The sequence below is a fragment of the Chiloscyllium plagiosum genome, chromosome 1, assembly GCF_004010195.1.
Source record: "Chiloscyllium plagiosum isolate BGI_BamShark_2017 chromosome 1, ASM401019v2, whole genome shotgun sequence".
Taxonomy (NCBI): Eukaryota; Metazoa; Chordata; class Chondrichthyes; order Orectolobiformes; family Hemiscylliidae; genus Chiloscyllium; species Chiloscyllium plagiosum.
The window spans coordinates 90,493,073-90,510,890 of NC_057710.1; the positions used below are offsets into that span (position 1 = coordinate 90,493,073).

Genomic DNA, 17,818 nt, shown 5'->3' on the forward strand with positions numbered 1-17,818 from the left:
GTATCATCGGCAAACTTCGCTAGAATGCCCCCAGTCCCTTCATCCAGATCATTAATATATAATGTGAACAGCTGCGGCCCCAACACTGAACCCTGCGGGACACCGCTTGTCACCGGCTGCCATTCCGAAAAAGAACCTTTTATTCCAACTCTCAGCCTCCTGTCAGACAGTCAATCCTCTATCCATGCCAGTACCTCACCTCGAACACCATGGGCCCTCACCTTGCTCAGCAGCCTCCCGTGCACACACTCTCATTCTCTCATGCACACACACGATTGGTTCGTTACCCAGAACCAAATCCAGTATGGCCTCACCACTGGACATCCACTGGGTTTCTCCAGTCTAACCTACTTGTCACCTCTTCAAAGAACTCCAACAGGTTTGTCAGGCACGACCTCCCTTACTAAATCTTTGGACTGACAGTGCTTGTCCATGTGCTCAACAGCCTTTTAAAAATGACTGCAGCTAGGGATAACAGTCAATACTGGGATATTCCAGCATGACAAGCTATTTGGGGAATGGCACATGATAAAATGGAGTGAGAATCACTCAAGGCAGGGAAGTATTTAATGCTGGGTGATATTGATAAGATATGGCGAGCAATCTCCATTGGCATTGCAAAGAGGAACACTCCAAAGATTTGCGGCAACTCAGACCTCATCAAAAATACTGTAAGATTCAGCCCAGGCGTGAGAGTACTGATTTCTGGGGAACCCCACTCTATACTTTACTGCAGTCCAATGGAATAACCAGTTACTACTGCTATTTGCTTTCTACCACTCAGCCAAGTGCATCCATGCTGTTAATGTCTCTTTTGTTCCATGGGCTTTATCTTTGTTGACAAGCCTGTAATGTAGCACTTTAAGATTGATTGAAATGCATGTCACTTGCTGAACTCTTCTATCACTTAGCAAACATTTTGGTGCAGCTTGGTCAAGCACTAATTGAACCATATCACACTACATGATTTTCCACAAGTGAGATTTGTAAAAACAACTTTGAATATTTGATTTCTGAAACAAAACCCATTCTCTCATTTTTATATTTAAAAAAGCACAATTAACGTGTGGTTAAGATACCAGAATATAGTTGCTTTTCACGAGGGCTAAAAAGAAACAATTTTACCTGTCTACAGCAAATGCCTCTCCCTATGTCAGAAAGTCTTTGATCCCTGTCTGACTAAGCAGAATCATGGAAGATTATGAGACATATCCTGGCAATGATGAAGGAGATCTGAGAGAGATATTACTAAGACTCATCAACATCCTTATGACATGTTCTCCACCTGAGGGCACTTGTCAATGTCACTCTGTTCAGTAACAGTCTTTCCATTTTCCAATGAGTTCCTTCAATTTTCAAGCCATTCTGCATTGATATTCTCCTCCTCCTTCCACTTTACACTTGAAATCTTCCATCAATACTATCTCTTACCAATCCATTTACTCTCAAGTTTTCTTCTGTCCACTCTTTGCTTCTTTCAAATTATATTCAGAAAATGGCCCTATTCGTCCATTCTCCTCAGCACTTCACCATTTGTTACTTTGTCTGTTCAGCTGATTCTTTCCATTCTCCTTTAAACCTGCATTTCAAAGTTGTTTAGCAAAATGGTCTCTTTCCACAATGTCCACATCTCAGCTCCCAGGCCAAGCCAAGCTTTTTACATGTTGTTTATTCAGCTTTCCAGTTCAAAACCATCTCTTCTTACTAAATAGAACCTTTCCTATTGCCATTCTTATTTCTATTTCTCAGTTACATTTTCTATCTGCAGATACTATGCTTCTTCTTAACTACTTGAATTCTTGCATTACTTCCAGTTCTCTTCCTTATATGCATGCATTCCTTGATGATTTTGGATATGAATCACATTGGTTTTGCCAATGTTCACTTTTATTCTTAATTTCATGCCTGCATTACTTTTCCATCTGTTAGTTCTTATAATCCTTCTGTGCTTGCTACAAGTTCTTTCTCATCTTCAAATTTAACTAATTTTATCATTCACCCTATAATCTTCACACCAGAATCTTTGCTTTTAAGTGCTTCTTAATCATTGTTTCTGCATAGACATAGACTGAGCTAAAGAGAGTAATGTTGACAAAATTTCATTGGACAAGGTACATTACAGGTTGAGATAAGAATAGCAAGAAATGAGATAGAAACAAAATAAATGAAATACCTGCAGAGCTGATTAAAAATATTTTTAAAAATGCAGCATCAATGCTTGCGAAACTGTGCAAAGACAATTATTTTCCATGAGAATGTCACAGGACTTCGTGCAAGCAATAATGATCACCTGAAGAAAGAAGCCAATGCCATGCTATGTGTATTTTGTAGATTTTCATCTGGATTTATTAGATCAAGCTCTTAACATTACTGAAAGACATTGGAGTAGACTGAAGAAATGGATAATTCAGGAGAAAGCTGTACATGAGAAAAACAGCAAAAATGAGAGTATCTGAGAAGCAATAGGAAAATTGATTAGACACAGGTCCTGTCCTCTTTACTGTCTATGCAGAAGCTATAATCAAAGAAACATTTAAACTCAGGATCTTACCGACATTAGAAATGCGAGAAGAACAGTAAGAGTAGAACTGATTCAATTAAGGAAGCTGATCTACTGATATTTTCAATTATGCAAAAATTAGAGATATTTATTGAGGCAAATGATTCTAATTCTCCACTCTGAAATAACAACCACGAATTTTACTCGAGCATTATTTTGTCAGCTTTGCTCTGGTAGGTTTGGAGAGATTGCAGAACCACGCCTGCAGTAAACAAGAGTAACTAATCCATCACAAAAGGGGAGGCCGTTATTCCATACCTAGGTTACACTGTCATAAAGGACATATAAGACACAATTAATCTGCACAAACTGATCAAAGGAGAGACTGGATCTTTTCAGTACAAGATATATGTAGCAGTCTCTATTTTATCATAGAATCCCTACGATGTGGAAGTAGACCATTAGTCCCATCAACTCCCACCCACCCTCAGAAGAGCATCCCACACAGATCAATATCCATCCCAGCCGTCCTTGTAACCCTAAATTACCAATGGCCAATCCACCTAACTTGCACATTTTTGGACTATAATAATTGTTAACAATTACCTTGGACACAGGTGACACAAATTATCATTATAACTCATTGAGTAAAAGTGACAACAGCAACATGAATAAAAAATTGGCTGACTGATAGAAAACAAAGCTAATGTTCATCTTGGAACTGGATTTCACAAATAAAATATAAAGGTTCCAAAACCCAGGTATTCAAATCTATGCTGCAGGCTTCCCCTAATATGTCATCGTACAGCATGCTTTTAATAACCTACTGAAAGTGAAGCTGAATTCTATCATATAATGGTCACTGTCCCCGAAGGGGTCCTACCCCTTAAGAGGGCAGGTATGGCCTAATGATATTATGGCTGGATTGTTAATCCAGATACCCAAGTAATGTTCTGAAGACCCTGGTTTGAATTCCATCACTGGAGATGGTGGAATTTGAATTCAATAAAAATCTGGAATTAAGGATCTAATGACCATGAAACCATGGCCAATTGTCAGAAAAGCCCGTCTGGTCCACTAACGTCCTTTAGGGAAGGGAATCTGCTTTCCTTAGGTAGTCTGACCTATGTGTGACTCCAGACCGACAGCAATGTGGCTGACTCCTAACCTCCCTCTGGGCAATTAGAGATGGCCAATAAATGCACCCTCATCCCATGAATGAATTAAAAAAAATGACGGGGAAATATTCATTAATACAGCTAAAAGATAACTGTTGTCTTATAAGGTGGCATTGTTGTTTTTGAAATACTATTATCTTAATATTTGGGTCAGCACGATGGCTCAGTGGTTAGCACTGCTACCTCACAGTGCCAGGGACCCAGGTTTGATTCCCTCCTTGGGTGACTGTCTGTGTGGAGTTTGCACATTCTCCCCGTGACTGCGTTGGTTTCCTCTGGGTGCTCCGGTTTCCACCTACAATCCAAAGATGTGCCGGTCAGGTGAATTAGCCATGCTAAATTGCCGTAGTGTTGGGTACATTAGTCAGGGGTAAATGTAGGGAAATGAGTCTGGATGGGTTGCTCTTCAGAAGGTTGGTGTGGACTTGTTGGACTGAAAGGCTTGTTTCCATACTGTAGGGAATCTAATCTTAAACTGTACTTTAATGTTGAATAAATACATATTACAGATTGTTCAAATTTATGAAAATTAATAATGTCAACAATATGAATGTAAAATTATGTCCTGTGTTCTGTGATTCAAAACCAAGTAAATGAGCTTGTAGCACAGATTGAAATTGGTTGTGGGTATCACAGAGATACAGCTGCAAGGGAATCAGTGTTCAGAATTAAATATCTAAGGAACAATGTCCTATCAAAAGAATGGGTAGAGAGGTCAGGGTTGCCTTGTTAATAAGAAGTGAAATTAAATCGATAGCAAGAAGTGCTATCGGGGGCATAGGGTCTGTGTGGGTAGAGTTGACAAACTGCAAAGGGACAAAAGGCCTCCTAGCAGTAGCTAGGATGTGGGAAAGAATAAATCAAGTGCTAGAAAAGGCATTTAAGAAAGGAGCGATTACAATAATCATGAGTGACTTTAATACATAGACGGAGTGGGAAAATTTGGACTCAAGTGGACTCCATGAAAAGAAATTTGTGGAATGTCTACGAGATTTTTCTTTTTGGAGCAGTTTATGGTAGTGCCCACTAGAGAACAGGCAATTCTGGATTTGGTGATGTGTAATGAGGCAGATTTGATTAGGGAGCTTAGGGTGAAGAACCCCCTAGGGGACAGTGAGCATAATAGGATAGAATTCACCCTGCAGTTTGAGAGGGAGAAGCTGGAATTATATGTAACTAATTGAGTAAAGGTATTTCAGTTGAATAAAGGTAACCACAGAGACATGAGGGAAGGGGAGCCTGATAGGGAAGACAGTGGAGCAGCAATGGTTTGCATTTCTGTGGATAGGTTGGGAGCCACAACAGAAGAAAGGAGAAGGGGAGAATAAGGGAAGCATGGCTGACAAGGGAAGTTCAGGGACAGCTTGAAAACACAAGAAAAAAATACAATGTGGTCAAGATTAGTGGGAAGCCAGAGAATTGGGAAGCCTTTAAAAACCAGAAGAGGACTAAAACAGGCAATCAGGGAGGGGAGGGGGTAGGGGTGGAAAGATGAGTTATGAGGGTCAGCTAATTTGTTTTATAAAAGATGCCAGAAGTTGTTTTTTAGATATCTAAAAGATGAGAAAGAGGCAAGAGTTGACATTGGACCACTGGTAAATGAAGCTAGAGAAGTAATAATGGGAAACAAAGAAATGACAGAGGAACTGGATAGGTACTTTCCATCAGTATTCACAGTGAAAGACACCAGCAGCATACCAGAACTTCAAGAAAAATAGGAGACAGAGTTGAGTGTAATGGCCATCACTAAGGAGAAGACACCAGAGAAGCTGAAAGGTCTAAAGGTGGACCAGATGGACTACACCCCAAAGATCTGAAGGGGATAGCTGAGAAAATTATGGAGACATTGGTGATCTTTCATGAATCACTGGAGATACAGGGGCAGTCCCAGAGGACTAGAAAATGGCTAATGTAACACTCCTGTTTAAGAAGGGAGGGAGGCAGAAGTTGAGAGATTATAGGCTGGTTAGCCTGAACTGGCCATTGTTAAAATATAAGAATCCATTATTCAGGATAAGATTACAGAGTACTTGGAAGTACATGGTAAAATAGGGTTGATTTGACATGGCTTAATCAAGGGGAGATCATGCCTGACAAATCTGTTAGAATTCTTTGCAGAAGTAATGAGCAAGTTAGACAAAGGAGAGTCAGTCAACGTGATGTATTTGAGATCTTGATCCTGAGTCTGAAGAGACCTTCCAAATCTCCTGTTTATTTTTTTTCTCTCACTGCGCCCAAGATGGGGCCTAGCAGTAGTGCTTATGTACTCCCCACGTCTTCTGTGGTTATGTATAAATGTGGTGACTCAGAAAAAAAACACAACTGTGCAGAAACTTTATTCCATTTCTTCCACCACCAGGAAAGTCCCATGTGGGCCAGTGATCCATTAACAAACAAAGACGGATAAAGGCAATGCTTACATGAAGGGAGAGGATAACTCCTGTTCTTATCTGTCAGCCAGGGCTCCCTGATTGGACTAGATTGCAGCCAGAGTCAGGGAGCCCACCTGGCTAACCTCGTTACAATCATGAAATCTCTCCTCCACTGAGTCTGAGGATATAGGCCTGTTCCTTTTTCTTATAGCTTCACCTGGGGTGTTTTAGCACTGGGTCAGGCTCATCCAACTCTGTGTGGTGTGTAATGCACAGTAACTGATCTCTTGCACTTGGACTGTCACACCTACACAAGCTTTATACGTCACTGGACCTGACCTTGAATTAACCATGCCTGTTAACTATGCAGGGCCATTCCCCTGGTTCCTACCCAAATTTCTTCCCCTGAAGCAAACTGTCTCTCTAGCTTAGCAGAGTCTTGTGCCAGCATTGGTGTTCCTGCTGTTGTTTCTCCTTCCTGGTCTTGTCGAGTCTGTAGCCCAAGCAGGTCACTTGGAATGCATGAAATACACATTCTTCCCTTCTAAGGCATAGCTGGCCTAGGCGAAACATCGAAGGACTATGTCCAAATTCTCTAAGTTCTTCTTCATGGTCTTCCCTGTCATTATCACATCATTGACATAAATGATGACTTGGGCTGGACTTTGTAAAATGTTCTTAAAAATGTGTTGCTGGAAAAACGCAGCAGGTCAGGCAGCATCAAAGGAACAGAGAATCGACGTTTCGGGCATAAGCCCTTCTTCAGGCTTATGCCCGAAACGTCGATTCTCCTTTTCCTTTGATGCTGCCTGACCTGCTGCGCTTTTCCAGCAACACATTTTTAAGCTCTGATCTCCAGCATCTGCAGTCCCCACTTTCTCCCTTTGTAAAATGTGCTGCTGAAATATTGCACAGGCTGTTTACACCCCAAATGCAGTCTCGTATATTGGTCAAACCCTTATGGGTATTAATTCTGAGCATTCTAATCTAACCGCAATTGAAAGTATGCATGCCTTTATGAAGGACAGTCTCCCTGCCAACTTTGCATATAAATCCTTTATCTCACAGATAGAGTGCTTATCCAGCTGCCAAAAGCATTTTACTGTTTGTTTAAATCATAGTATCTCTACAGTGTGGAAACAGGGTCTTCGGCCCAACAAGTCCTAACTGACTCTCCAAAGAGCATCTCACTCAGACCCATCCCTCCCTACTCTATCCCTGTAACCTTGCATTTCCCATGGCTAATCAACACATCCCTGGACATGATGGGCAATTTAGCATGCCCAATCCACTTAACCTGCACATCTTTGGACTGTGAGATGAAACCAGTGAGCACCTGTTGGAAGCCCAAGCAGACACAGAGAGTATGTGCAAACTCCACACAGTCAGTCAGCCAAGGCTGGAATTGAACCCAGGTGCCTTGTGGTGTGAGGCAGCAGCACTAACCACTGAATCACCATGCCTGTCATTTTAACCTTGTCAAAATTCCCAGTATGGATTTTCCTGGTTATCGAATTGCCAAGTAAAATCGATAGGAGCTCAGAATTAGAGTAGACTTCAGTTCATAATATTCCTTAACTAAATCTGTAAACTCTTGAAAGGTTTTAGTTACTGGTACCTCAGGGAAATTTAGGTTTCCAATAACTAAAAGGCTATGAGTTCACAAGCTGTCAGGAGAATTACTTATTGTTTTTCATGTGCTCTGATGTCACTTGCCCAGAAAAGGAAGGCATATTTCCACCTATTGGGCCCAGTCTTTGATGGCAAGATCAAACGAGTCAAGCTTCCCAAGTAATGGCATGATGTTAGAAATGGTTACTCCAACTAAAACACGACATGAACAATTTTCTTCAGGAGCAAGATTTTCTCTCGTCAACACTGAGAAGTCCACAGAGGCACATATCCCATCACCAAGCCACCCTTTATTTACATGTGGACAGTCCATGACACTGATTCAGTTCCCTCAGAGTCAGCGCTTATCTGTCAGGCAGGGCTCCCTGATCGGACCAGATTAACAGCCTCAATCAGGGAACTCATATTCTGAGGTCCACCTGGCTAAACTCATTCCAATCACTGTAGAGAGTGGCATTCTTGAAGTGTTGCAGTCCATTTGGTATAGACAGATCCATAATGTTGCTGGGGAAGGAATTCCAGGATTTTGATCCAATGACACTGACAGAATGGGGATATATTCCAGGTGAGCATGGTGAGAGGCTTGGTGGGGAACTTGAAGGTGGCAATGCTCCCATGTATCTGCTGCCCTTATCCGTCTGGGTGGAAGTGGCCGTGGGTTTTGAAGATACATGAAATGTTCCAGTTATCCTACTTTAAAAGGCATCACCACATATATTGTCCATGGTATAGTTGTGAAATCTAGCAGAAATAACAATGCGCATAAATTCCAGAGTTTTTAATGCACCTTTATTTCTTTTCCTTGCAGAATCTTGCAAAGAGCTGGACAAATTCTTGTGTGGCAGTGGATTCTGTATCCAAAAGAAGCTGTTGTGTAATGGTTACAATGATTGTGATGACTGGAGTGATGAGGCAGACTGCGGTATGTCCTTCATTTCTCTCTATGTAGTGACTACTGACAATAATTATACTGCTAAAAAGTCAAATGTTATATGGAGTTAAGCAAGATTTATACATGTAAAACCTAGATACATCTCAAATGGTGACTTTTATTGTAATGGATTAAGATATGTTGTATGTCTGATTCTAGATACTACTCTTTGGATAACACATATACCTTAATATTGCCAGCTTAGTGCTAGTTTCATGTTGAACATTCTGAAGAAAATTGCCTGAGACAGGAAACTTTCAAGAAAAGCAAGTGTGGCATTTTCTGTTTCGAATGACAGAAGTTCTTTTATATGTTGCCAATTTTCAAAATCGACTGTCAGTTTCTAGTCCCAGCATTTCTGCATAAAGTTGTGAGGAGATTTGACTGAGGTGTTCAAAATTATCAAGGCTCACGACAAAGTAGTCTGATGAGAATTTGTTTCCATTGGCTGATGGCTCGCAGGCCAGGAAACCCTGATTTAAGGAAATTAGGAAAAGAACCAAAGGTGACATTGGAAAACTTTTTTTAATCCAGTGAGTGGTTAGGGTTTATAATCACAAAATTGATACAGCACAGAAGTACGCCATTTAATCCTTCTTGTCTGATCTGGATGTCTAAAGTAGCAATTAATCTAGAACCATTCCGTCACCTGTTCCCTGTGATCTTGTATATTCTACTTTTTTTCAGATAATCCAACTGCTGCTTGAAAATCTCGATAGAATCCATGATACTCTCAGGCAGCCCATTCCAGATTTTGACCACTCACTACATCAAAATAAGTTTACTTGAGTTTCCATTGCTACCTTTCTCAGTTACTATAAACTTGTGCCCACTTATTCTCGATCCTTTCATCTGTGACAGCTTTTCTTTATTTACTCTGTCTAGAGACCTTATTATTTCGAATACTTCTGTCAAATCTCCCAAGGAAGCCAGTCCCAACTTCTCTAAGCTATCTATGTAATGAAAGTTTCTCATTTCTGCAATCAATTTTGTGAATCCTATCCAAAATGCACTGCTTTGGAGGCAAGTGCAATGGTGCCTTTCACAAGGGAGATGGATTGGTACCTGAAGAGAAAGAAAATCCAAGTTGTGGAATCAGTTAAAATTGCTCTCACAGAAAGCCAGACTTGCTGAGCTGTAAGTCTTCCTTTTTGCTCTGTGAAATCTCTGGGATTTGAATTGCCTAATGTTTGTCGGGAAGGAAGAATCTGGAGCTCATGATTGTTCTCCTGTCCTGTCTGGAAGCAGTGATCAGGTTTGTTGTCTGTGGTGTGAACACATATAATGAGAATATTTCTATTTTTGTCTTTCATGAATGAAAGAGTTAAAGAAAAGACTAGTTTTTAAAAAAAATTTAGGACTTAGTACAATTTAATGTAGTGGATATTGCAGTTACTCTGGATGAAGATTAACTACAGCACAACATAATGGTGGCACCATGATGCTACCTCAGGATGTTGGGCAATCCCTGACGAGGGGACTATGTTTCAACCACTGGTTATTATAGTTGTTATGTATTTAATACTTGACTGAGCTGTACGCATCACTGCAACAATATGTCTCTAATCATACCTCACACAAGCAATTAAAATAAAAACCTGTATACTCTAATATTCATGAAATATCTCATGATACCAATCAAACTGACAGACATAAAAAATAACCTCAAGACTGGCAACAGCTTTGTTATGCTCAAACAAAATCTAATTGTTGCCAGTGGCAGGCAAGAAATTCTAGTTAATCTTGCTTAGGAGTTGTATAAGTACGTATCTGCAGATTTTGCAAAGCATTTTATGTAAAATTACTCTAAATTAGATTTGGGATATCTTTTACATCAAAGGCCCAAAGTCCTTGACAGAAAGAGGAAGAAAAATGTCAATATAAGGAATAGATGTTCGAGGGATCATCAAGAGCTTTGTTTAAAGTAAGAGTTTATAGAATTTTGGTAAATGTAGAGAGAGGAGTGAAGTATTTTAAGAAAGGAATTCCAAAATGTAAAACCAAGCAACTAAGGATCTGCAACTAACGGAACAAGGTGTGCATAAAGAAAATAATGAAACTCAGCAGTCTGTCAGAATCAGTGGAGGGAGAAACAAAGCTAACATTAGATTTGCATGATGTGGAGGTGCCAGTGTTGGACTGGGGTGGACAAAGTTTAAAAATCGCACAACACCAGGTTTTAGTTCATCAGGTTTATTTGGAAGTTTGTTCTTCCAATTAGATCAATGTAATTCTTCTTCAGATCAGGGTATGCAAAAAGTTAGAGTCAGATCACAGAGCACACAGGAAGATATAAATTCAAAGGATATACCTCAAGATAATATAAGACAAATCAAGAGTTTTCAAGGGTAGGATAGGCTGATTCTTTGAGAGATTTGAAAATGAAGATAGGGATTTCAAATGCAGTTCTTTGCAGTCAAGATCCTAACATAAGTCAGTAAGGAAAATATTATTGAACAACAAGATTCAATGTGATGCAAGGTATCAGCAGATATGTTTTAGAAAAGTTGAATTCAGAGATGATGCACAACGACAGGATATTGGAAAATTTGAGTCTGGAGGTGAAAGACATTGAATGAGAATAAAGGAAAATGTCAAAGCTCTTTACTCTCTAGTGGAGGAGTATACTTCTGAGGAGTAGCTCTCAGACTATTATAACACCTAGGATGTAATAATTTGTCTTTTATTTTCCTTTTTTGTCTTCTCTCATTTTACTTGAGGCTCTCACAAAGCTGGTTGATCACCTTTCTGCATCTCCTTCTGTCAGTCAGTCTTCCAGTCCTAATGAGCTCATTTCTCCTGCCTTCCCATAATTTCTTCTGACCTTCTCATCCTTCTTGACAGAACCAATTCAGTTGCCACATTTCCTCCCTCTCTACAAAATATAACTTTTATTTTGATTCATTAATGGGATGTGGGCATTGCTTTACATGCCAACATTTTGGATTAGATTACAATGTGGAAACAGGCCCTTTGGCCCAACAAGTCCACACCAACCCGCCGAAGCGCAACCCACCCACACCCCTACATTTACCCCTTATCTAACACTAGGGGCAATTTAGCATGGCCAATTCACCTTACCTGCACATCTTTGGACTGTGGGAGGAAACCGGAGCACCCAGAGGAAACCCACGCACACACGGGGAGAACGTGCAAACTCCACACAGACAGTCGCCTGAGGCGGGAATTGAACCCGGGTCTCTGGCGCTGTGCCACCGTGCCTATTGCAAATTGCCTCCGACTAGGTGATGGAGAACTGACTTTTTGAACTGCTGCAGTTCATGTGTTGTAGAGGAACCCTCAGGGCTGTCATGGAGGGAGTTCCAGGATTTTGACCGAATGACACTGAAGGAACAACAATATAGTTCCAAATCAGGATGGTCAGTGTAATGGAGGAGTACTTGCAAGTGATGGTGGTCCTGTATATCTGCTGTCCTTGTCCTTCTCAGTGGCTTGGGAGGTGCTGTTGAAGCACAGTTGGAAAGTTGTTGCATTGCACCCTATAGCTAGTACATAGTACTGCCACTGTGCATGAATGTAAGATTATTGAAGGTATTAGATGAGATACTGATCAAACAAGCTGCTTTGTCCTGGATGGTGTCAAGTTTCTTGAGTGTTCTTGGAGCGGCACTCGTCTGGGCAAGTGAGGAGTATTCCAATCATTCCTGACTTGTGAATTGTAGATTGTGGATGGGCTATGAGGAATTAGGAGGAGTGTTACTCATAGCAGAATTCCCAAATTTTAGTCTGCTCTTGTAGTTCTAATATATATATGGCTAGTCCAGTTGCACATCTGGTAAATGGTAACCCTCAGCATGTTGAAAATGGAGAATGGATGTATTCTGCTCAGTGTACAGAACAGACCTGGGAGGTTTTCCACACTGCCAGGGAGATGTCATTGTTTTAGCTGAAAAGCTCGGCTAAGTTTGTGACTAATTATGAAGCACAAGTCTTCAATACTGCTGTAGCTCTGTTGGCAGGGCCCATACTTTGTATAAACGATTCTTTTACTCATTCCTTGATATCACAGAGTGAATCAAATTGATTGAAATCTGGCATCTGCGATGCTGGTGAACTTCAGGAAAAGGCAGAGATAGGCCATTCACTTCTGGCTGATGATACTTGTAAATGCTTTGGTCTTATCTTTTACACTGATATGCTGGATTCCCCCTGAGCTGCTTTAATTGTCCACTACCATTTGTGACTGGATGTTGCAGGACTGTCGAGCTTAAATCTGATTTGTGGGCATTGGATCACTTAGGTCTATCCATCATTTGATGCTTAAACTGTAATAACATGCAAGTAGTCCTGTAGCTTCACAGGTTGGTAACTCATTTTTATGTCTGCATGGTGCTGCTCCTGGCATGCCTTTTTGCAATGTTCATTGAACCATGGTTGATATGCTAACTTGATGTTAATGGTACAATGGGGGGTATGCCAGGCTATGATGTTAAAGACACAGAACACAATTCTGCTGCTTATCATGGCTCACACCACCACTTAGATGTCCAGTTTTGTGTTGCTAAATCTGTTTGAAGTATATCCCATTTATCATAGCTAATGGAAGGATCTTCAATGTGAAGTCAGGACTTTTACAAACTTTCTTAATTAAGTTTACTGCCAAAATCTGCCACTATTCCACAGTGTTTTGTTATTTGTTTCTCTGAACTGCCTCTCCATTTATGTTATAATCTGTGTTAAATTTATTCAAAAGGCTATCCAAGAGCGAGATCGTAAATAGTGATATTGCCAATTGTACCCCACTGAGCCCAGATGCACTGCAGGGTTCAGAAGAAGATCAATCCTGGCATTTATGTGGTTTTGAAAATGATGTGAAGTCCTGCCAGTAGGGTGAAGGTGCCTCTGAACATCTACCAGTCCCAGTTTGGCGCACACATCCCTTAATTGTGTTGATCACGAAGAAGATATTAGAGGGCCTTTGGGCAATCTGTCCAACGTAGGATCTATTAGGCAATTGAAATCCACCACACGCACGCACGCACGCACGCACGCACGCACGCGCACACGCGCACACGCGCACACACACACGCGCACACACGCACACACACCCAGGTGACAGGAAGCATTTAAGATCCCGTATTCTTCCCCATGTATCAGAACCTCGAGGATTACAAATCGCCTGTGTATAAGGATTTTTGTAACTAATCTTTAATACACTCTAACAACTTAAATGCAAGATCCTTTCTAACTAGAATGAAAGTGAAAAATAAGCCCAATCATACCCATTCTGCTGCAGCTTCAAATGCTCTGAATCATCCAGATGTGTTTCTTGTAATAAGGCAACATCTACCCTCTCCCTTTAAGGCTAGAAAGTACCATCTTCCTCTTGACTGGTGAATAACTCCCCTTAATATTCCAGGTAAACCACTTGAACACATCCTTCGCCATAACCTTCTATAGCACCATTTAGACTCTAGAGAGGAAGAATCCAAACTATAGATCGCTGTACTAAAAAAATCCACAAAACCCAAAAGCTACATAAACTAAAATAACTGCAGCCAACAAATCTACAAAACTTACAAAAACTATATACAGCAATAACAGAAAAACAAAAAAAATCACCAAAAGCACTGATTAGAGAAATTGACCTCCATTCAAAGGGGGTACCTACACATCCTACAACCCCACTGCTCCTCGGATGCTGCCTGACCTGCTGTGCTTTTCCGGCACCACTCTAATCTAAACTCTGGTTTCCAGCATCTGCAGTCCTCACTTTTGCCACATACACCGACAACCTGGTGGAAATAAAAAACAAGGGCAAAGTTAGTACTATAGACAAGTAAATTAAAAATAAATATGCCACCCATTCCTTAACATAACTTAGAAATTAAAAATAAATACTCTATACATCCAGGATATCATTTAACACAACTTATTACCAGCAAGGAGACTCCACCAAGTCTTTTTTAAAGAACAAACCTGAACATCTCTACTTTATGCCTATTTGGCCGTCTATCTTAAGTCAACATGTCCACAAAGTTCTTCGCTTTCTCTGGTGAGTCGAACAAATGTCTAGATCCATTATGATTGATCCGAAGCAACGCTGGATAACTTAAAGAATATTGGACCCCCCAGACTCTCTCAATCTCTTCTTGACACCATCATAAGACTTCCTTTTCCAAACCACTGCCATCGAGAAGTCTTGAAAGAACATGGCCCTGGAGCCATCATGACCATCTGCATGTCTTTATAATGATGGAACCTTACCAGGACAGGGTGTAGGCACTGATCCATACCTAGCCTTTGTGCTGCAATCCGATAGGTTCTCTCAACCTTTATCCTTCCATTCTCAGACTCCAAACTGAGGAATTCCAGGAGCCACTTCTCAAAGAACTCCACTGCCCGTTCACCTTCCGTTCCCTCCGGTATGCCAATAATGCACAGGTTCTTTCTTTTGCCCTGTTCTTGAGATTATCCACCAGATCCAAAAAACCATGGACCTGTGTTTCCAGGACTTCACTCCAGCTCTTGGAGAAGTCAGTCTCTGCCTCTACCCCTGCAACCTGGCGCTCAAATGCATTGGTCCTTTTCCCGAGGTCTTGCAGCATAGCAGATATTGGAGCCAGCTTCTCTTCGATTTGTTTTTTCAATCTTCTCCAGGACCTCTCAAGATTTGGCCAGCTCTTCAAGCAGGGTCTGTTGAAACAAGCCTGCTGCTTCAGTGGGCTGGCCCTTACTGCGGCCCCAGGTGAGCTTCCACCTTTTCTCGGCATTCTCCCTCTGTAAAAAGGTAAGTAGTTTTTGCAGGTTTTCTAGCTCTTGGACTGTGTATTTACTCACAGTAAAGTGAATGGGTTGGGTTCAGCTCTGTCTGGTCAATGTTGTGGCGCAGAGCCCAGCAAATGTGAACCTAACAGGATGCCGCCATCTTGGATTTGCCTGCTATCTGACCTTAGTTATCACTCAAAAACCTTTTAGTAGTGTTAGTTTTTTTATTTTGATTTCTAAACTATTCAAGGTGTATCAAGCGGACAACTTAATTCTTAAAGATGACCAACGGTAGTGACATTGTAATTTGGATCAAGCACGCAATGTTTTGGATGCCCATTTCTGTCATTCATTAAGTGCTTGATAGCTCTCCAATAGCTAAGATGACAAAACTTCCTGTCAATAGAACAGTTTAGGTCCAGGAAGGGTTAAATGATCACTATTTAATGCCTGTACTATGCAAACTGAGATTTTGGGCATTCTCTAGGACCCCACCAGGTTATTCCTCATTTAGCCAATTGTCATTTTTATTAAACTCCTAGTTGGGACTAGAACTTAACTTTAAAATGAGGAACGTGCCAAAGCAATTAGACAATTCACCTGAAAGTTGCCTTCTGGGAGTTCAACTGATCCAAGTGAATGAGCTTTGTTAAAATGCTGTTTGCTAATTTTCTAGTCAAATTTGCTTGGAAGTTGGTGCCAACATTGGGCAAAAGGAGGCTACCATGAGTAACCCAGAGGAGTAATACCAGAATAAACTAAGTACCTAGCAGACAAATTTGGTCGTAGGAGGGAAGAGTGAGCCTGATACAGGGGAAACCACAGGTTCCATTGCTGGATGTTACAACTCTCACTGAGGCAGTGCTAGAATCAACTCTCATTATTCCTGGAGTCATCACAAACTTAAAAATTTTAAAAGAACTGCACTCAATCCCTAAGCTGCCTGATTTTTACACCAAGCTGATAGAAAGCATGGACCAAGTTTCTTTATTAAACAAGAATTGCTATTTTTAAAAAAAAAATCCAATGTTTTGCTTTCAAAGGGTTGGTTTTTGATGAAATGAAGGTTTCTCTGTGACTTTCCTTTTCTTGGATATTTCCACAGTTCCACTTATGAAAGGTCTCATACTTATCCAGTTCAAAGTCACAACTTGTTGCATCTGCCGAGGAAATAAAAGTTGATTTTCTTCAGGTTTAAAGAGGCTTACTACAAAGAACTGAACAAGAATGATTTTTTTTTTGTCTGCTGCAGAACTGCTGTTTTCTTTTATTCATAGAATAGAACCCTACAGTGTGGAAACAGGCCCTTTGGCCCAACAGGTCCCCATCAACCCTCTGAAGAGTATCCCACCCAGACCCATTCCCCTACCCTATTATCCTATATTCACCCCTGACTAATGCATCTAACCTATACATCCCTGGACACTCTGGGCAATTTAGCATGGCCAATCCACCTAACCTGTACATCTTTGGATTGTGGGAGGAAACCAGAGCACCCGGAGAAATCCCACGCAGACACGGGGAAAATGTGCAAACTTCGCACAGACAGTCACCCGAGGCTGGAATTGCCAAGTCCCTTGTGCTGAGGCAGCAGTACTAACCACTGAACCACTGTGCTGCCCCGTCAGAAGCAATTTTTATTGCAATCTATCTTATGCATAGATAACTATTCACATGGTTGTTATCAGGTAGAGGACTTTGTGATGGATAACTGGCCTTCGGTCCACACCAGTCAGCTTCACTTGGAAACAATCCCTTGACTCCAGTTCATCTGCACTTTGCTGGAACTCACAGCTACACAGAGTTCATAATCAGCATCAAATTTCCGATTGTCAAAACATATGAAGCCATCTTCATAAATCCCTGGCTTTCAAAGCAGCTCTTTTTCATTTCAGAATTTTAAAAAGCCCAAAAATATTAAGAAATGGTCTTTACACAAATGAAAGTTAGCTCTTTTGCAATGAAAAGTGTATAATTTCTATATATTAATATATTCAGAATTTCTATTCCAAAATAGAAGCATATGAATTTGGGTTACTTTTAAAAAATGTTTTCTTTAAAAGGAAGGTAAGGAAGTCCTTCTAGAACTGTGACCTAAAGTAACATCTCCTGATAATACAAATCCTCCGGTCCTGGCAACATCCTGGTAAATCTTTTCTGAATCCTCGCCAATTTAGATCTGTACACCATACTCCAAAAGTGACCTCACCAACATCCAATACAACCTTAATATGATGTCCCAATTCCTATATTCAAAGATCTGAGCAATGAAGGCATCAATCACTTGCATACTCGAGAAACCATTGTTCTTTTAAATTTTGGCATTATTGTTAATAATTTATCCAAAACTTCCTCAGTGTCTAATTCTTGAGCCTTTAGTTCTGAGAGTAATTTACACCTGATCCTGCTTGTGCAGTAAGGAACAGAGCAAGACTGTGACTTGCTTTTGTTTGGAAAGTATGTAACCAGTGTCCTT

At 40.7% G+C, this 17,818-nt stretch overlaps 1 protein-coding gene across 3 annotated transcripts in view; it reads left to right on the forward strand.

The window, feature by feature from the left end:
* Positions 1-17,818, forward strand: part of corin (corin, serine peptidase) — a 241,591-nt gene that overhangs the window by 155,258 nt on the left and 68,515 nt on the right. For all 3 annotated transcript variants that reach the window (XM_043691602.1, XM_043691580.1, XM_043691591.1), the window contains exon 5: positions 8,491-8,604. In XM_043691602.1, the coding sequence (XP_043547537.1) occupies positions 8,491-8,604 (114 nt within the window). The remainder of the gene's footprint in view (positions 1-8,490; positions 8,605-17,818) is intronic.